This window comes from Stegastes partitus, unplaced genomic scaffold (genome assembly GCF_000690725.1).
Source record: "Stegastes partitus isolate 25-593 unplaced genomic scaffold, Stegastes_partitus-1.0.2 Scaffold171, whole genome shotgun sequence".
Taxonomy (NCBI): domain Eukaryota; kingdom Metazoa; phylum Chordata; class Actinopteri; family Pomacentridae; genus Stegastes; species Stegastes partitus.
In genome coordinates this window covers 188,444-210,778 of record NW_007577902.1, presented here as the reverse complement: position 1 = coordinate 210,778, position 22,335 = coordinate 188,444, and the positions used below count along the sequence as shown (strand labels likewise).

General features: G+C 39.3%; 1 protein-coding gene across 8 annotated transcripts in view; it reads left to right on the top strand.

The window, feature by feature from the left end:
* The window catches only part of tox2 (TOX high mobility group box family member 2), a 117,430-nt gene that overhangs the window by 17,635 nt on the left and 77,460 nt on the right, over window positions 1–22,335 (top strand). For 3 of the 8 annotated variants that reach the window (XM_008279827.1, XM_008279822.1, XM_008279821.1), the window contains exon 1: window positions 11,238–11,811. The exons of the other annotated variants lie outside the window; for them this stretch is intronic. In XM_008279827.1, coding sequence (XP_008278049.1) covers window positions 11,719–11,811 — 93 coding nt within the window. In that variant the 5' untranslated portion in view covers window positions 11,238–11,718. Of the gene's footprint in view, window positions 1–11,237; window positions 11,812–22,335 lie in introns of those variants that run through there. 8 annotated transcript variants of the gene reach the window in all.

The window sequence follows — 22,335 nt, the reverse complement described above, 5'->3', positions numbered from 1 at the left end:
GCTTGGTTGTCTGTCTCTAAATGTAGCCCTGTGATAGACTGGCGACCTGTCCAGGGTGTACCCTGCCTTCACCCTAAGTCAGCTGGGATAGACTCCAGCCCCCCCCCAGGACCAGATAATGGATGGATTGATGGATGGATGGATGGATGATCTCAGCTACTTCAGTAGTGTGATTTCAAAGCTAACATTATGGAATAATGTGGAATGATAATAAATAAATAGAATTAATAAAACACTCCTGTGGCAAAAATAACAACATAGATAATGTCAGGCGAGTTATAGCTTTCAGTTTGTCTTGGACTTAAAATTACTGTACAGTTAGAAAACTGTATACTAAAACATTAGCTGTAGCACATTTGTAAGGCAATAATATGTCAGGGGTGTAATGTTTAATAATGGTGTGGAGCTCTTCAGCCTCTAAGTGGCCAAATAAATAAGTAAGTAAGTAAGTAAGTAAGTAAGTATGTATGTATGTATGTATGTATGTATGTATGTATGTATGTATGTATGTATGTATGTATGTATGTATGTTTTAAAATGTACTAAGGCAGTCATCAAAACTGCTGTACCAACATTTCAATGTACCCCCTTGACCCTAACAGTATGGACTTGTATAGAACTTAATTGAATATGCTCTGATGCACAAGCAAATCGTAATTATTTCATCATCATCATTGCTAAAAATGTATTTTGGTCATATCTAGCAGTTCACAGGGTGGTTCAAGTGTGGTCAGTGTGTAAAGTGTGAACATTAATGTGCAATATGAGAAGTTGATGTTAACAGAACTAACACTTGTTGCACTAATGGCATTTCTAGTGCTTCCGCCATACACTTTAAATAAATCATTTTGTGGCACTTAACTGGAATTTTTCTTTACTCTGTAAGTCTCGTGTTTTTTTTTTTTTGTTTTTTTTTCCTCCTCGTATTTCTGCCTCCCACCCCTGTCCCTCTCTAGCTGTCAGATCAGGCTACAGTCTGGGACGTTTTAAAATCTTTTTGTATCAGCCTTGCTTGGCTTGCTGCCTGACCTGCAGGTCGACTAACCACCAGGAATACTCCAGGCTCTCCAGATGGCCAATCCGTTTATGAAAGCAAGTTACCAAGCCCTTTTGAACATCAGTGAATGCTTAATTGCGATTAATTTCTTTTAGTGCTGTAATATTCAGTAATACTGGAAAATCAAAACTACAGTTGTCAATGTTGATGGCATTTCAGTTATTCTATCTCTGCCCACTACTGCTCCTTCTGTTTTATATAATAACACTTGTTTCCTTTCTATTTTCAATAAATTCCTACTGTAAAGCAGGAAGTTCTTGTCTTCCTGTAAACTGCCAATGATCATGATGGAAACAATTACCAGCATATGCCAGTTCCTGAGCACGATCTCGCCCAGATATTATTATAATAGGTCAACAGAGCCTTACCTATCCCACGGTGGACACTTCAATTGTTTAATACGAGTGTTCGAATGATCCTTGTCATGTAACTGTTGGATATTTACATGGCATTTTGGTTCAGATGGTTATCGTACTGTCACATGAACAGGACCAATGAAAATGATCTTGCAGCATATACTGTAAATAATGGAAACCAGGCATAAACACGGTGGTTCTTAAAAGCAGCTTGGACGTGATGATCTTTATCTTGGAAGTTATTTACAATTTATCTGGTGCCGTATTTTTGTCAGTTGTTTATAATACGATTGAGAAACATCCTAACTGCTGAGTTAACCCTTGGTATTGTGAAACTTGCCCCAGTCTTCCACTAGCATTTATGCTTTGTCAGCTCATTCAAAGCCTAAGAACAACTGGATGTTAAAATCTGACGAGAACCACCTGAATACACTGTCGGTTTTGGGCTTTGTGATGCTAACATCTTATTTGGTGCAAAGGGGCAGGATTACTCTGAGTTTCAGGTCTTCTAAACAATGCAGCCCAGAAAGAAAAAAAGGGGGTTGCAGCTCAATAGTATCTGCAGAGAAACAAAAGTGCTTCGATCTCATTTGGAGAATTAGCTTTAGCTACAGATGTTCAGTGCAGTTTGTTGGAACTCAGTGATCAGAATCCACAAAAGGCCTTCTGAATAAACCGTGTGTTACCCAGAGGATCTTTCCTACCACTGTCATTAGTACATTTCAGGGATGTCAGTAGTGTATAAATGTAAAGTAAATATTGAAATCCATATGGTATTTGTTCACTACTGCTATATTGTTGCCATTACTTGATACCTCAGTGGATTTGTCAGTGGAGTATCACTGTGAAGCAGTGGGTGAACACCATTTGGCATATGTGATATATTTCAGAAGAAGGTTGATGGATAAATAAAAATGAATGGAGGGACTTGCAGTGTCTCAGTATCTGTTCCAACATGCCATTTTTCAAATCCATTTCTCCATTTTCAAACATTTAAATGTTTTAATAAACTTAATGCGTTTGTATTTGATTCATGAGTTTGAAAGCAATGTTTTTCAGATAATACCGAACCCAAATAAAATTGATGACTATGCCATTTTTTCAGATCAAACCTAATTTAAAAGCAATCAAATCAAAACAATACCAATGTTAAACTCAATCCAAGCTGGTGGACAATCTTTCCCCCAGCGACAGAAACACATGCATTCCCCTGTGTATGCCATGTTAAAAAAAATACTGTGTGATTATTTTAATTTACAGATATAGTGTTAAAATTAATTCTAAATGGTGTATTAATAAAGCTGCAGATGTCTCACTCTTGTCAAAACTGTTGATATTGCATTAATTTAGCCTGAGTGAAAAACAGACACACGCATGAAAGGTAACAATTTTGTTTTGTTACTGCACGCTTTCAGTGATGAGCGGAGTGATTGGCAGCAAAATAGTTGACTCCAGTTTCAGAGGACATTTGAATTATAAAACGGAGCCTTAATTACAGTGAATAGAAATCATTTGTATGGCTGTTATTGTAGGGTCTGCATTTTCTAAGTTAACAAATAACCACAAATTATATTAAATTACAATATTTTTCATTCAGGAAGTGGGACAGATGTTAACATCAGCTTTTAGAGCTGCAGGATTAATAAGGTTCATAAAAAAAATAAAAACGTCCAACACACTGTAGAGCAGCACGTCTCAAATTCAACAACAGCGGAGAAGACTGCTGAACTATGTGTCTTTGCTTCCCTCTTGCCTCAACACCCTTCACATTCAAATGACCTCTGAAGGCAGCACGGGAATTTGCCTGATAGATATTACAGTATTTTGTCTGTGTCTGCTATGTGCTAGACTTCACTGCCACCCTCCCCCCACCATGCAAGCTGACCTTTCATATTTAATATACCATGTTGGGTAAAGGTCACTCCTGTTTTTGGCTTCTCTCCACTGGTTTTGTTGTGTGATTGGAAATGCCCACGGAGTCTTCGATATATAAATATTTTCATGTTGCTGTCAGAAACATGCAAAGGGCAAGTAATCATGATACACTTTCAGTCAGTGATTTTCTTTTTTTTTTTTTTAAGATTTCCAACCCCACCAGGCTGGTCAGCTTACACCTGAGCGTACAGAGCTGTAATGTTATTAATTTCCATTCCTTCGATTCAGCCATGATCAGCTTTGTGTTCCTGTGACCTTGGGTCCTGGGTAGGGAAAGCTTGAAATTAGCGTAAGACTTTATGTATCATGTGTCGTGATTTGAAAAATAAAATAATCTGGGGAAAGCATCACCTGTTCGAAGCAGTAAATTATCAAGATAGAAATACGCATTTTCCCTTTCGACCACAGATTTAATGTCACCAGCGTGTTTTTTTTTTTTTTTTTTTCTTTCCCTTAGACTTCACTTTCAATCTAAATGCAATGGATTTTCTTACATTACATTCTGCAATCACATAAAGTGCCTGCTGCCGGCTCCTCATGACAGGTGCAGAAACCTAAACAGCCTCTTTGAAAACCGAATACCTGTTTGCTAAAACTATGTACATTATTTCATTACTGGGAGATCTTATAGCAGCGGGTAAGACGTGGCTCTCTCTCGCTATGTTCGGAGTATTGTTGAAACAATTTCGACCTTCAACATATTTTGCTCATCTGCTGGAATTTTAGACTTTGTTTCATCACTCTGTCTTTCATTCTGTCATCATCTCTCTTTGTGGTGGTCCTGTTTTAAGACTTGGGAATGTGAAAGGCTCCGGTTAAGCTTCAAATGCCCCCCCCCCACAACCACCAGCTCCCCGCCACCCCCTTCTCAATGAGATGGAAACATTAATCAATTAGGTCGGCCCTTAAAGGATCTGAAGGAGATGAAGCTCCCCTCTCTCTGAAAATGAAATGCCACAGACTTTTAAATCCAGTCAAAGGGCATTTTTCCCAATCTTGCTCTCTTCTTTTTTTCCCCCTCCTCCCTTTCATTCCCCACTCCCTGTTTCATTCATCTTCCCTCCCTTCCCCCTCTCATTTCTCATGTGCAACATAAGTAGAAGGTCGGGCAATGAGAGGATGATGAAGAGGAGGGTTTATTCCAGAGTGGAATGGGAGGATGAGGGGATGATGGAGCTGTGAAAACATGAGGAAAAATAACATTTTCTGAATAAAAAGCTAAAATAACAGATATGTCTTTGTTTTGCAATAAACAGAGCACATGTGTAGTGCTACCCAATACCCCTGTTAGAATCACAAGGTAATACATAGTGAAAAATGATGAATTTATTTGGATTTATTAGTTTCTAAATAAAAGCCACAGAACATAATAGTTAACAAATTATATCTAATCTAATAAAATGCTATGGACTTCTTTATGAAAAGCAAATATTGTATGTGGTTGGTTTGCATCTGGTGGAAATGCAACAGCAGCTAATTACTAGTATGGACAAGGGTCATGCAGAGGGTGGAGCTGACTCCATGAATGGCAGTTGTTTCAATGGACGATTGTCCAAAGGAACAAGAGACAACATAGTCTCATTATTGAATGTCAGTGGCTAGAAAAGGTTAGCAAAGGTTCACCATTGAACAGCCCTTTGTGGTGCGCCTGCCACGGCCTCACACTGAATTTATTCACACAAGCTTTGATACAAAACTCAACTGTGCTTTGGTTAAAAAAAAAAAGAAGTGCAAATTCTGCAAAGCATTCTTTGGCACATAATTGCTGTCATTCTGGAACTGATATACATTATAGTTTATTTTGTGCAATTTAAATTAGTCATTGCTCAACCACACAATGTTTTTGAGTATTTATTTTTATTAGTTAGTTACATGTATTCATGTACAGTACAGTTTTACTTGCTACAAACTCTCACTGTGAAAGAAAATACTGAAATTTGATGTCATGAGGGAGCAAATGGAATTAATTTGTGGTCAGAAGCATTAAAACACCCTGAGACAAGAATGGAGTCCTTTGTAATGCTGTGGTCAGTGTGTCAGTTTTAGGCGATGTAGATGTTGTGTCTGGAGCAGTAATGATGCCTTGTTTCCCAGAATTATACCCCACCAAACTCATGTCATGTCATAATTTCCATTATCTTCACAAATGTTTGCTAGAGGCCCATCTGATGTAATTTTCTTGTCTTCAATTTGTGGTCATTGTCCAGCAGTTTTGAACAGATAAACCAAAATCATTTTATGTACATGGATGCAGAGATAAAACCAAACTTACTGACCTGAATGGTTTTTCATTAGGGTAGCTTGCATTGAGCAGAGATGTGAAAGTGGAAAATTAAGCACCTCAGTACCAGGCTGATGCGGCTTAAATTGACATGAAGGGAAATTCATTGTATGAGAAGCAAAGTCAAAGGCAAAGTCATTTATAAAGGCATTTACAGAGCATTTTCACAAGCTGCTCCATAACAAAGTGATTCACAGAACACAAATGACACAAATCAAAGCAAAGGTGAATCTTTTTAGCATAATCAGTTTCCATTGGTTTGATTTCCTGCCCCGCCACCCCCCCTAAATATGCTGCTTGTGTGTAACACTGCAAAAACAGTGTGTGTTTCTGTGTAAATTTTGGTCATTAATGAGTCATCTCTCTGCTTAATGGACCTATTGAACTATTTCCTGTTTACCATTACTTTGCTATTTGCTGGACTCAGGACAACCTTATATGGAATTGCTGCCAGTGGACCAAGGCGATGTTGTTACAATATTTACATGAGTGCTAAATTAAATCACAGAGAGAGGTAGCATCATGTAGTGCCTTAAATTTAGGTCAAAAGCATAATAACTTGGGGCAAATGAAACATATAAAATAACCTTGTTCTGTTAGGATTTCAGCAGAGAAGGTCCCTGACCTACAAAAGTTCTGGTGGTAATTTCTGAAACTGAAAGCTTTGACCTATTTCTCCAGAGAATAAAGCATTAATATTTTACTCAGAATGACCAACAACAAAAGTCCTGGTGTCTGATGAAACTGCACCTTGACAGCTTCACTTCCCATAACTAGTGTGGAACTGAAGCTCTTATTATTGTGACGTTAAATAACACTTGCATAGCTCTCTTATTTGTTACAGATGAGAGAGTAGGCTAATGTGTATCCTCTCATGTGGAGGAGGAGACCACTTAAGAAATACTGAATTTAGTATACAGTACGACCTTTGAGACACAGTGTCTCAGGCTCCTGATGGACACATCTGTTTTTTTTCCCACGTTTTTTTTATCCTTTTAATAGAAATTTTAAATGTATGCAATAGTTTCTTTACACGATGTTCATCAAAGTCTATTCGTTACTATTCAATTCACAACAGACCTATCATTTGTGACCTTAAGGTTTAATCTGAAAAAATGTTTCACATTAAACTATCATTTGAGTTTCAGTTTTATGCATTAACGGCCCAATAATTACAAAAACTTAAAAGAGCCAATGTCAAGTTGGAACTTAGCAATTAGAAAAATAATTTAAAATGTCACTGACCTTTGTAATCATGTGAGATTGTTGTATATGACCCCATAGAGCAGAGTGTTTTTGCATACTTTGACCCATAGTTATAGTTTATTGTTAAGTAACCTATAGAGGTCACATGAGAAAGCATTGGTTCTTACATCAAATGCCTCCAATTGACATGTACACATTACAGGACAGGAAGGAGACTGGGGTAGATAGATGGGTTGACAAAACACGAGACAGGGAAACATGAGGAACTTCATTTCCTGGTTTAACCTGATAGTCAGTGTTGTTTCTTTAATCAATATCTGTTCCATAACTGTGTATACATTGTTGTAACAATGACAAAGGTCCCTAACCTTTACAAAGTACCTATTTTAACCCTGTTGTTTCTTTAACCAACTTAACCAAATTGTTTTTTCCCCCTAAACCTAAACATCCTACTTTTTAATATTTTAAGCCCGTGATTTTTTAACAGTTGAAACCTGGTATATCTCCTTCTGTTACAAGGCTTTTGTACATGCAGAGGGTATGTGCAAATACCCTATGTCCCTGGCCCTGTTAAATAATGCAAATAACTAATAATACATAATACATAATAATAATAATACATCTTCACTCTACACAGATTGGATTCAGTTACAGAATCTAGTGGACCCATAGACCGTATATAAAAGAACGTACCTTGTATGCTTTATTAAAGAGGACCAGAAACTCGTGACTGAAACCATAAAATCATTGCAAAAATGTTTTTTGAGCAAGTAAATCAAGTGAGAAGTAGAGTTATTTTCTCATTGACTTCTGTACAATTACACTGTCTTTGCAGTCTATGAAATTCCCCTCTGTTGGCCATTAGAGAGAATGCAGCTTTAAGGCACATCTGCGTCTGCCACACTTTTTAGACCCCGAGGCTACGTGTCTCTTCGCCAGAGGCTAGCTCAGATGTGTCACCGGGATCTTGGCTAAAAATTGTGCATCTTTACTCTATGGTCTCACAGTCTTGTGGGTGACTTGTATGTATTAAAATAAAGTACGGTTGAACTGTCTACTTGCTAGTTTTTATTTTCTGTCATACTGGTAGAACCTTGTAAGTCTAAACAGAATATATAACCCTACATTTTTTCTGATAGTGACTTTTATGTCTGTTGCAATAACTAGTAACTGCAGTATAAATCTAGCGGTTTCTTTACAATTAATGGAATCTTATAATATATATTGTTTCAACATTTGTTCATTTGTTGGTGGTAATCAGTGAAAATGACTGTCTGGGAGAAGAATTAACAGCTCAGTCAACAGCCAGGAGGGAGATCTAAGATCTCCAGCAGAGTGAAAAGGGAATAAAATGATTTTGTTTTTGTATTATGATTATACTTATCAGTAAATGTTTCTTTCTAAAGTGAAATTGTAAAAAAAAAAAAAAGATAAAAAATAGATGTTTTTTTCTGCGAAGCTGATTGCTTGCGTACAAACAGAAAGCACAAGTGAACATTAATGAGTTCCTTCTAAAAGTTATCTTTCCACATATGGGAAATTAGTTATCAATTTTTGAAAAGTAAATCACTTAAGCTCGGATGAAGTTATAAAAGCGGTACTGCTGACATCATCTAAGTAGCTGCAGGGTTATAACCCTTAATGGAAAATAATGTTTTTTATTTTCCCCTCATTTCCTGATGCTAGCAAGAGCTCTTACCGTGGCAATAAAAAGTGTTTGTTCCACGATTGCTCTGAATGGATGAGTGTATTTCAAAGTGGTACACCAAATGATATGATTTGCATCCTGCATCGGAAAGAATTTATTCTTCAATGTTAAGGTTTGCGTGACTCTGCTCCTGTCCTGTATCCTGTCTCCCCTTTATTTACATGTGACATCAGTGTGAGTCGCTACTTTCTACACTCCTCCACCCCACAGCTAATTCCGCCCCGTCTCAATCTTCTTTACCAGCATCCTTCTGTCACTTCGACTCTTTTCCATTTACCCAGTTTCTTCCACCACCTCGTTTCTTAATCACCCATTTTCCTTCTCGATGGCAAGATTCCCTCTCTGTCTGGCCAATGTTACGCAGGGGTGCAACACACAAAAACTACACACATTCCTTTCCAATGAAGCCATGCGTCCACTTGTGCCAGATACCCCAGTGCACTGTATCTTCTGGCGTAACAGTCACAGAGAGAGACTGAGTGAACAAGTGGCTGCAAAGAGAAAGTGAGAGACGGACAGAGAGGAATCAGACAGACAGCGACGCAGAGGTACAGAATGAGGAGAAACCAGTATCCTTGTGACAGTTAACCTTATGAGCTTTGAGTCAGGACAGCCTGAGCTGGCAGCTGATGGCAGACCGCAACAGCAAGCCCGTGGTGCGACCCATCTGTGCCTGGTATTAAAGCAGGCTCACACCCCAGGGCCGGAGCCACCATGCCGTGTAATAGCTACATGGACATAGGCACAGTCCTGAGGGGGCCAACAAGTCACCCACTGGGATGACAATGGAAAGCTTGGTTAGCACAAACACAGTCTAACACTCATTCAAAAACTCCCACACGTGCACCAAAAGCACAGAAAAGAAATACACGTTTCGAGCAGACATGCATAAGTTACACGTAACTCTTGCCGTACAAAAAACACCTAAATGACATATACGACTGAGTACATAACACCACTCCACCCCATTCTTAAAAGCAGTGTGACACACATTTTGGCTGTAAGCGGGGTTATTTTTCCTCTCGGTACATATCTGAAGCTGTGGTTGGACATTGTTCTGTGAGAACACATCCTGTTGTGTCGGCCGCTGTGTGAGTACATTTTGCATTTGTCCAGGTGTGTGTAAATGTCTGTATGAATGCAAGGGTCATAACTGGAGCGCAGTAGCACGTTGTATTATCTCAGCTGTCATGTCTGCTCTCAGTATGTCCTCCAGTGCCTACTGGCTAGCAGACATGTATCAAAATAAAGTGAAAAAAAAATAGTGCATATCCAAATTGGCAGCAGGCAGCAATGTAATGAAGTGAAACTGTTTATCAAACACAGTGAAATGTACGGTCTAAATAATGCCAATATTATCCATCATAACAAATGGTATGAAAGTGATATAAATATCTAAATGCATGATCTATAAAAGGATCAAAAAACACAATTTTTTGCATCAAAAAAATAGAATTAATATTTCTTTCTTTGCTTTTAAATCATTTTGTGTTACTTTACAAGGTTCACTAACTGGGGATCATATTTTACTGGCTACATGAAAAGTACACATTACACATTTATTTATCCTTAAATTCCTTTACTATTCCTTTACTGACTCAATATGTCATACTTGATACTTAGCAGAGGCGTACGTGTGTCAGTACATGTTCACATTACCAAAGAAACATAACCGGATGACGATGAGAACCTCAGAAACTTCATAAATTTCCTGGGTAAGATTTTCTAGCCTGCGTGATAGTAATGCATGCAGAGCTTATGGGACTGTTAATTTTGGAAAATGGAACCCTAATTTTTACCATATTTATTTCATATTTTAACTGTAAAACTGCAAAAATATTTTCTCATGTTGTATAACATATAATCTATTAATTATAATGTTCATTTTATCAAAGTCTGAAAGCTGTATGAAATTATTATGTTAATTTTTTTTGAAAAGCTTAAATCTTGACTGGTGTGATTTATTTTAGCATGTAAATTCAACAGAAAGTATCATGTGATTGAAGATCCATTACAGTCAAACAAACCCACTGTGCTTTTTACTCACCTCTGACAGCTAAAGGTACTAGCTAGAAGATTAACAGGAAAATAGCTCAGGTTAGCTCAAGCTAAAACTCTCTATATTGTATAATATAATATAATATAATATAATATAATATAATATAATATAATATCAGTTAGGTAGTGCTTTTGATACCTTATACATGCCTTTTCTTTAGTGCCATTTAAAAACATGTTTACCTATCTCCAATTAAACACTTTCATCATGTGCAAATACTCCTTTAACTTCAATAAACTCCTTCATCTGCATCATCCAGCTTTGTGTAGCAGTTTAAGGGAGGAGCAGCTCCTACAGGAGATTAATAGTCGATTTAATGAATTCAGAGTGATCTTGATGACACACTATCAGAGGTAATTTGCAGAAAACAAGTTGGACACAAACAATTTGTCCAGAAATCTTTAAATCAGACCGATTAGACACAAACCAGCGTTTAATGAACTTGAGATGGGGTTCGATTGCAACGCGCTCACGTCCGCTTAAAGACTGAATCTATCCCAGCTATTCCTTTTTATCCCCCCCCCCCTCGCCTCTCCCCCCTCTGGCCGGTAGAGGTCGCAGCCTAGCAGTGGCTGAGTGGACGGGAACGCATGGATGGATCAGAGCGCTCCCACATGACAAAGCTACAGCGCGTCTGGAAATCAGGAACGGAGAGCGGCCGTTTTGGGAGAAAAAACCGTCGACAAGATCATTCCTGCATCTTTACCTGCAACACGTCCGGCTCGGCCCGCTGTCAGGCAACTTCACCGACCACACTGCTTCTTTAGTTTCTGAGATTACTGAGGCGGGAAGCTGCCCCTACTCTTTCTCTCCCTCTCTCCAAGTGAACTTTATAGGGATGTTATATCAGAGCATCACCGTGCCGAATGCTTAGATAGTGCTCAAGTAACTGTAGGACGGAATATAAAGACTTGAACCTCTGGAGAGACTCTGTCCTCTTCTACTTCTTGTGCTACTTGTTTTGGTTCGATTTTGAAACACGAGAGAAAAGAGAGGGAGAGAAAGAACCGTGTTTGTGTTCGTGCAGGAGAGAGGGAGAGAGAGGGAGAGAGAGAGAGAAGTCGCACAGGTTTTTTGGAGCTACGCTTTCATGCCGTCAGTCTTGCGGACTCTGAGATGGACGTCAGATTTTATCCAGCTCCCCCTTCAAGCGTGGGTTCATGTACGTTACCGACTGACTCCGGTTTGGACTATTACCATTCCAACAAGGTAAACACAATTTTCTCTACTTTACGGGCTTAAGTGAGATGATGCAAGCGAGCAGAAGTACATTGATTACACATGGTGGCTCTTTTTTCACAGGCTGCACATGATGAGGTACAAATGTGTTGGAGACTGTTTGTGACAAGTGCTGCACTTTTGGCTCCCTCGGGATAAAAAAATGAGTGACGCGAGTGCAGAGGTTGAATTATCTCTGAACTTTGTTGCATATCTGATGCATTCGCAGTGCTGAAAGTCACACCTGCTCTCACCTCGGTGCACGTGGGGTTTCCTTTAATTGCAATCTGCTAATGGGTTAATGTGGATTAACTGTGGGTGCGTTGCAGCGTCCTATGAGCAGAGTTAGAGCGCACCACTCTCTGGCGCACTGGATGAACTGGTGAATGCTCTTTCCAAACCAAAGTGGGAAACCGTCGAATGTATGCATGGTTTTCTTCTTTTAACTAACAACCAACAAATTGTTCCCAGTATGGTTTAAACATTTACAACCTAACACAATCTCATATCTGCTGCGCACATGGTGATGGTCAATGCCCAATTAACCTAATAAACAATTATAAAGATCGCGTCGAAATATGAGTGACAACATGTTAAGCGTCTGGGGTATTTGTGACGCGCTGAGGTATATCATGCAGCGTGCCACTGACGAGTATGCATATTAATTTGTCATGTTTTGCCTTAACAAAAGTGCTTCCTTGAAGAATATTCGCCAGCATATTCCCTGTTTGGATATCGACACCTTTATGCGCTAAAATCAAATCTCACCATTACGCGCATAATAACTTTTTAGAAATTAAAATTCGTGAGCGACATACCATGGTTGGATAAAATTACAAATAATAAAAGATGAGCTTTAAAAAAAGCAAAGAAAAAAAGCATTTGTGTTAATATTATATTTGGCAAGAGGTTGCCAAATGAATTGCGTTTTTACGCACGAAATAGTACATTTATAGATGGTTTTATTGATGACCTGAAGTGTGAATACGTGCCATGAATCCATTATCTCTGACATGCTTCTGTTTGAAAGAAAGTATCTGTTTGCATCAGTCATTTTTGGATTGTCATCTTTTCTGAATTATGCAGTTATTGACATTTCTGTTGACAGTCATTGAGCCTGCTGTAAAGAAATCACCTTTACACTGTCACACTCTTTCCAAATGCTATATACCGGTGCACACTCTTTGCCTTATAGAAAAGAAAAGAAAAGAAAGGAAAAGCTTTGGCATCTACAAATGAGAAATGTCTAAGTAATAGTCCCGAGATTACAAGTCACAAGTAAAGCTTGTTTCATTTTCCTGTGGTCAAGGTAAAACTTGTGTAAACATTTGTCAGTAACTGCTGGGCAGAGCTAGAAGACGCATTATACCCGCAGCCATTCAAATAGGTTTGCTTGCCTTAGCACCTGGAGGGGAGCCAGCAGGCAGTTAACATTTGCTGATGACAAAGTGAAACATTATAGCACAGTACAATATTTGAATTGTTAATCTCCCCTGTTCATACACACAGTCACCTGTATGTATACTTGTACAACACACATACACGCACTCTCCCACACTTACACGACACTCACTTGCAGAGAGGTTTGAATTACAATACAGGAGTATTTACACCATCTGTAGCCCTTTCCTGTCTCCTAACCCACTGTAAACTCCAACATTGAGTAATTAGAATTGAACCTCAAATTACACCTTAAATTCTCTCATTAATAAAGCAAGGACCCAAATAGGAGAGTTTTTGTAATATTTTTGTCTTTATGACAGAGTTACAACATTCATGCTTGAGTGCGTGTATATTTTTGTGTATGTGTGGTTAAGTCTAGCACACACATACGCATAGCAATACACAGGGTAGCTGCAGATTTATATTTAAGATCATAGTGGGACCCGGTTCTCTCCAACTACGCCTATGTCCCAGGTCCTGTAGCATTAACACAATGAACTGTAGCCTTCTAGTTATCATGATTCAGCGAGCGTCGAGGCTGTTGGCCCGGTAAGGAGCAGGTTTGGGTTTCAAGGACAGAATCATATAACATTGTCATTACTAAAGTAACAGCTGTGACTAAGATGTAAAGTGACACATTATCTGTACTGTAGTCCTGCTGCTACACATAACTGTTGAATAATGATACTGGAGCTTTATATGACGTTTTGGCAATAGTTCATCCTACAGGCAGTTTCATTTCAGGAGCAGGATGGAGTTGACCTCCTGGAATAGCACTGTGTCAGAAGTGCCACAGTGCTCTAACACTACGTCGCCTGCATATTTGCAAAGATGATAAAAATAACTTTTTTTTCTCCCCCCCTTCATTTCACAGTTATTAGTGGGTTAGTTATAGCAATTGCATCCATGACTTGAGTGGTTTTCTGAGCATATTTTACAGGAAATTGGAAAGATGATGATAAGTCACAGATTTTTGCATTACATTCACATTCATTTGTACTTGGAGGTTTTGACAAGAATAAAAAAACATGCAATTATTTCTAGTGTAGGAGATGCACGTATGTGGTACGGTATGACTAGGCTCAAAAGTCTAAAACCCTCTCAGTCGAGGCCTTTTTGGAAGGTGTTGGTGCACCACCATCGTCTACGCTTATAACAAGGCAGAATATATGTACATACATATACCGCTTGTGTGAAAGTCAGTAGTGTGATTATGCATCACAGTACAGTATAAAGCATAGCAACCAGGAAGTAAGCATAATACTAAGTGTGACCGTCCATATTTAAAAGCCCATGACTTCCTGTTCTAGTGGTGTAAACTCAAAACACATCTATTTCTGAGAGTGACTGTTGAGCTTTGTCAGAATGACTATAAATGCATGTGCATAAACAGCAACTGGACCTGTACTCATTCCTGTTTTCTACCTGAAGGGGTTAATAATTGAGGAACGTTAAGAATGTGTAAACTGAAACTGGTTCAGGCTGATTGGCGATGTTCAGACTGATGGTTGATTGATGCATGGCAAGAATACGGCTCCTTTTGACAGACGGAGTGAATTCCACAAATGCATTAATGCGTATGAGCTTTATGTTTTGGTAAGAGTTTGCTTGCAGTTAAAAATAAACATCAGCAAATCAGAAATCAGTTTCCAGGTTATGAGGTACACTTTGCTGAAGTGCCATCTAATACAGCAGTCCTACAATACACTTCACCTTCATGAATGTTGAAGTTTTGTTTAATTTTTTTGCATTATACACAGAGGTGTTTCTGTTATTTAGCCTTATTCTTATTGATATAAATGAAGGGAAAAAGACATTACAAACATCTGTCAGTATAACACAATACAGTTCGACAGCACCACTAACTACATCCTGTAGTCATAAAGCTGAATTAACAGCTCTCTCAAACAATTTAAACAAAACAATGCTGTAGTCTTAATAAAGGTGGGATTTATTGCGGGATTGTTGATTACATGAGTGTTAGGTGTAGCTAATAAACTGGCAACCGAATGTACCCAACACTAATGTTTTAATCAAAAGGTGATGCTTTGTTTTTCTATTTCAAAACCACAATATGATTCACAATCAAAACACAGAGAGATAATAAGATTATGTAAGACAAAAGGGGCATTGTGCTTCTCTGCATTTCATTTTAAAGTGCTTGATAAAACAACCTCTGCATCCACATTTCGGAACAATGCAAAGAACAACACATGAGAAAAAGCATCGATTTGTGTTTTGCTAAGAACCCCACGGCTCTGTTGCTCTTCTCAACTCCATCCAACTTGCATTGTCCTGCACTTGCACAATCACTGTGAGTCATCTTTACTTTTCGCCCAAGATTTCTCCTAATCTTTTTGAAGCCTCTCTGTATCTTTCCTCGCTGAGTGGGAGGCTTGTTTGTTCAGCGTACACTCAGCTGTGTATACCAGCGCTGAAGGCCACTTCTTCGCAAATGCCTGTTTTAGTGGGAGACTATTTGTCAAATGCATTATGACTTGTGCATACCCCCAGGCAGAATCACTACGGTGAAATGAAGTTGGATAGATTACTGTAGATGTTCCACTTTCTCCTCATCCCTCTTCCCTCTAACAGCACGGTGCCCAAGAGAGAACCTCTCGTGTAATTATACTGTAGTTATACTGTAGGTTTATAATCCAATGGTTTGCAGATGTTATTCTTTACAATGGTCGCAGTCTGTTCCAGCTTACTGTATGTTATTTATATACACTTCAGCATTTTATGAAGGACATCTTTGTATGCAGTGCATACCTAATCACTGATACACCTTAAGGTACAATATATGACACATGTTTTAATCACGATAGCCCTCATTTACATATACATTGATCCAGATTTTGCTACGTTTTACTTTGTAATATCTTCTTTTTTTTTTGCATCACTACAGGAGTGCAAGTAACAAGCAGCTGACATTTGTCCACTCAAAGAGCAATGAGGCCCGTTTTTGCAGAGCACGTACCACCCCTTTTCAAGTGGTCCATTCCATTTCCAATACTATCCAAATCACTGTATTAGTCACGGAATACTTCAAAGTATGGACAGGCGAAAATATTTTCCATGTTGAATTCTCAGAATGTGATTTTTTTTCTCTCTCTCTCTCTTCAAAAACATGACTGTAATAGAAACAGAAAAAGAAGAGTTATTCCAGCAGTACCTCATTCTGTACACAGAGAGAAGTTAATTACATGGAGGCAAGCATTCTTGGGTCGACAGCCTGGACTTGGGGTTTTTCATTGTGCCCATTCATAACATTCTGCTGACTGGTCAGTCCGAGTTGCAATATCCCGACCATTCTCACTGGGAAAATGTTAACCCATGCATGGCTCAAATGCACAGAGGGGGAAAAAAATGCAATCTTAGTGGCTGGAAGTGGGAACTTTCAAAGTGGTGAGTTTATTGTTCTAATACAGTTTCAGGCACTTAACTCAGAGCAAGCAATTGATAACATCTCGGGGCCATGAAATTAACATTATTTTTTTGTATGAACAACAACAAAAAATCATTAAAAACAGTTTTTTTGTGACGTTACTTTTTGGTCTAACCACTTCCTGGCAGTATTCATAATCAAGTCTTTCTGTCTCCCCACATCTCACCCCCTCCCCTTCTCTCTCTCTCTCTCTCTGTCTAACTTCTTCTCTCATTTACCTTCCCAGCAGCAATGTCAAAAGGTTATGGAGGGAAGCTGGATCGCCTGGGGCTGATTGTGTCTTTGAGTTAATGATAAGTAGCTACAGTGTTATTCTCTTGGAGCGGTGGGGCTTAGATTGTGTTGTGTGCACAGACTGTTACAGTAGGAGAAAAGTGGACTATTTATGAGGATTTTGCTTTTTTTAGATTGCATGTTTAAAAACGCAAGAAAAGTGAGAGATGCGGTGCTTGCTGCAGTTTTCGACGGAATTGCATGGATAGGGGAGTTATACAAGAACTTAACCTTCCCTGTAATCGGTTTATGTTTGTTCAGCTACATTACTGTATAGTTTCAAGAAAGGAGAAAGCCCCATTGCCGCCACATCAATGATACTGTAGTTTCTTTTCTATAGCTGCACCTACCGAGGATTTCATGGGGGTATTTTAAGGACAATTGTCTGTTTAGAGAACAAGTAAGGGGATACAGCTGTCCATAACAGGGATTTACCACAATAGGCTATAGTTTAACCTACAGGATAGTGAAGGTGACAAAGCCTTAACCAGGCTCTGCAGCACTCCGGTCGCTCTGTTCTGTACTTTATAATCTCAACCAGACATGACTCAGAGCTACTAGAGGTGTTAAGAGGGTCATAAGTCATGTATGGCTGAAAATAGATACTATAGTTTATCCTGCCTGGTTAGCTACTTAATCACCAAGGTCCGCAGAAACAGGCTATTTATGTTGATGATTGATTGTATTAACTACCAAGAATTGAGTCATGACAGTGCATTTTTTAAAAGTCTTCCCAATATAATTTGGTGATATACTACTGCTATCCAAATCATTTCTGTGCTGTTATCACGCCGTAATCAATCTCCCAGCAAGTTTATTATAAGAAATCATCAGACTGCTTTTAGGATAAGACTGATAGCAGGTTTCCAGGGCTCGGTGGCACGCATGGCGCAAACTGTAAGTGACTGCCAAACACATCAGCCGCGTCGCAAGATGTCAGAGCAATTCCACTTTTGACGTTGATCGCTAATCGAAGTGGCTTGGCCCGAGCCGGAGTCGTGGCCCTCATTAAATCACATTAACCCTAATTATCATCGCAGCCCCCTGAAACCCAAATGCTACAGCCGGTCCTGACTCTTGGCTCCTCAGCTGGATGTTGGGTGTGTGTTTCATACACTTGTGGCTTGTGTAAAGTCTAGTCCAATGTGCCAAGGCATTTTAAACTGTCTTCACCTCAGGAGGCCACTGGTTCCTCAGTAGCAATTGCCTTGACTGGCTGTCTCTCTCTTTTCTTTCTCTCTCTCTTTCTCTCCCTCCCTGTGTGTCTGCCTGAACACCCCCCCCCCCCCGCGCCTCTACTGCTTCTCTCATGCAGCCCAGTTTCCTTGTGCTGTTTTATATTCACTTCTTGATTGGTTGGGGGATGGGGTGGTGGAATAGCATTTGAGAGGTTAGCTGGTTAGTGCAGGGAGGGGGAAGTAGATTTGGTGTGTGTGTGTGTGTGTGTGTGTAACGATAGAGAAGGGGGCTGTAGATGGAGGGAAAATGGAGGACGATTTTTTTTTTTTTAGGGGTACTTTATTTTTCAGCTCGCCATTGAGTCTGTAATGTCATTCAACGATGTGGAAACCAAAATGAGCCTTGCCACCAGATGTGTTCCAGTCCAGATAGCGACTTGAAAGACAGACGTTTATTGTTTTAGTGCATTTGGTGTGGTTCAAACCCAAACTGCATGAAATGTTGATTGATGGATTTCACTAAGGAATTTGTGTGTATGAGTGTGTGTGTATGCGTGTGTAAGAGAGAAAGATCTGCTTTATCTGATTTATTTAACCATTTCTGTGCCCTGCTCTTTGCTCTGTCTGCTGATGAGTAGGGACTGTATTTCACTGCGGTACAGTAGCATTTCAAAGCAGATTCATCTGCTTTCCATCAGCACTGCAATATGAAAAAATACAACCCCTGATTCTACCCCTGTTGTACCGAGGGCTTGTTGAATTAAGTAATGTTTCCTTCTGATTTCTGCAGATTGTGGCCTTTATACTTCTATGAAGCATTGAGACAAAAGAATAGCATATAGCATGCTTAGTATTTAGTAGCAAGATACTACATTCAAAGCTGCTGTATAGAAGCTCCTTTTTTGTTGTAACAATATGTCAAAGTCAGGATTAACATTTAAATTCCTGTGACCTTCTGTTATGCAACTTTATGTCTTTGGTTCACCAAGGCCAACAACCAAACTTATTGTTGTTGCTGACATTTAGCAGCATCCACATGCATGTGGTTTAGGCTGTGGGTCAGGAAGTGCGTAGTTCAGTGTTTTTGCAACAGTTTTAGAATCCCAACTGTGAACTGCATGTTCCTAATTATCATACTGTAACATTTTGTTGTTCCTATTGTTTTATGATTAAGGTATCAGCATGCCAACGTGGAGGCAACAAAGACAAAAACATTTTCATTGTGCTGAAATGCTGCAATTCCCCCAGCAAGAAAGCTGATCTTCATTAGGATAATTGCTTCATTTCATTCATAAACAAATAGACCACAAAGTGATTATTCTAGATGCTGGAGATTATGAGCACAGTTATTGGCCTTGGCAGATTTGTGTAAAGCAGGCTTTGGTACATAAATTAGCGTAACGATTGTACGAGAAAACCATATCAACATTTCAAATAAGCACAGACGGAACTCATCATCTCTCACTTTCACACTCGCCACTCTGCAAAGATCTCACAGTTCATCCAGCAATTTGTTTTTCATTTCATCTCTCTGGGAATGGTATTTTATAGCCTATGTTTTGGTGCTGTCATGACTTTTTTCCCCCAGTTAAGGCTTTACCTGAAATGGTGGGAGACTGGTCCATATGCAGGAAATGAAACACTAAAGAGAGGAAGGATTGAAGGAGAAGGGGCTAAGGGTGATTTTGGAGCATCTTGTCAGAGTGTGCACCTTTTGACAGGCTGTGGACATGACAGATCAACTCTATGCTGGATATTTCTATCAACCTTAGTTAAGTCTGTTGAAGCACCAAATCACCCATCAAAATAAATTCATCATCTGCTTTTTTTTTTTTTTTTGGGAGACATCATTCATCGCTAACACTGTTGACTGAATCATTTTTGTATTCAGGGCATTTTTCTTTTTGGCATTAAATGCTTGACTGACAGCTGATTCAGGTAAAGGAAAGTTTTCGATTATATAAGAGGCACAGAGAATTTGCTTGTCAGAGTTGCAACATGCCATGTGGTTTATAGGCTGGCACCGCAATCCTTGCTGCTCCTCCTGATGGGTGTTTCTTCAGAAAAGGTCAGCGAGGATACTGCGATCCAACAGATTCCATAGGATAAATGTATAAAAACACTGATAAACACAGTGTCTGCGCTGTCGAAGAATGCAGCTGTCGGGTGTATTAAGAGAGGTTCGCAAGCCTGGGCAAACATGAACAGTTGTCTTAGCTTCCTGAGGCATGTCCTGTGCAAACAGAACTGGAGACGGCCGGTTCAGGTCCACACTCAAAGACCACGGGCCCACTGAGTACACACACAGAGACAGACACTCTCCCACAGGTAGACACACACAGACGCTCTTGCATGCAGATGCAAGCATGTCCACACTTGCATTGCATAAATACACACAAGCGCACATGCGAGCACACAGACCGCAGAAATGCTGTTGTGTTGTGCAGCAGCAGCCCAACCCGCAGATTACTGTACTATAGTATGAATGTTTTTGGTAGAAACGGTTGACCCTGCGATCAAATGTGTGATCACAGTCATTATTTTCAGAAAGATTTATGGTTTAAGGCATGTGTAGTGGCTACAATGATGAGAAAGATAAGTAAGCTTTATTTGTTTGACTTTTTCCGCAGATGTTTGACTTGTCAATAGATCATGATTGAGTTACTTCGAAGGTTGCACAGGAAGTAAGTTAGCTGTTTTAGGCCACGGAGGATTGGTCCTCCACCATGTACTGTTTGTCTCAGTGCCTCTCTGAGCCAAGTGTGTGTGTGACTCCCCTCCCTATCACTACAAACCCACAGTCCCCCCAGGCCCCTTTTTTGCCTCAGTCTTATAAACCACCTCTGGCACTTCTGGGCTTTGTTCATAATATTTTCATTGTAGCTTTGCCTTACTTTCCAGGAATTTTATTCTCTGTGTGTTGGTAGTCAGTCTTTGCTACCCAGTCATTTTCGGTGACAGTCTAGTATAATTAGAACACTTAGTCTTATACAGGAGATACCCTGTATTTAAATGCAGATGTAATTGCATTTCTCTTCTTTTTGCACATCAGTGCTGAATCTGATTTGACATTACTTTCACATTCTTGTTTTTTAAATCTACACACATGCAGGATAATACTTGTGCAATGTGTAAAGCAGCTTGGTATTACCTAAACTTGCACCCTCTCTTTAATAATTGTGGATCTACAGTAGCTGTTTTAGACCTCAGTATGTTGATTGGTATGTGATGTGTTGGTGCAGCTGAAACTGAGTGTGTTCATTGTGCAAACACAGCATTGCTGGCACTCCTGGTTTCACTTAATCTTTGACACAAAGGCAGTGGCATGTGGCTGGGCTCTCAGACAGATTCAGTGACAGAGAAAGAGAGCTAGGCAGAGAGGGTGCAGGTTAATGTACATAAATAGGGGAATAATTGCATAAAAGTTAACAGATCTCCCATTTTAAAGCATTCACATTTGTTTATTTTTTTTTACTATCTCCCTATCTAGACAGGAAGATTACCTTTTTGTAGGATTTCTGTAGGCCTTGAACATCACCGTCGGCTGTAAGGACTTCCTGAAGCAAATACAGCATCGTGTGACTGATATCATGCCTGGTGCTTTGGTCACTTCAGGACCTTATTCTGGGTTGTAGTGTACACAGACAACCACATATACTGCCAGTATGGATGGATGGGTGATTTATTTGCCTGCCATCCCATAATTACCCACTGGGTAGATGGGAGGACCTCTCTGAGATTATAGTTTGTCTTTGCAGTAAAAAAAATAAAAAAAAATAAAAAATCCTGTGAGACTTTAAACGATTTGCCAATAAGCTGTTTTAAAGCATCTTTTGATGTTTTATCAAGGACTAAAACATTAATTGGAAATGTATTCACCATCGCTGTAGTGGTGGAAATGGAAAAGAAAAAACTATTTGAAACATTTTAAAATGGAAAACATTTTTTTTTTTTTTTTAAATCCAAATTGGAGTTGTGTTCTTAATTGCTGCAGTTCTGCTTTTTTTTTTTGTAGTGAAACATTACCTCTTGGCACCACAGGCTGTTGTTTGCAAAGTTTGATATCTTTCAGATGCAGAAGCATTGCATTCTGATAAGTAATGAAAGAATATTTTCACATCAAAAGAATTGTTTCTGTGTTTTTTTGGACATGGCTCGAGGCTGGAAGAATGA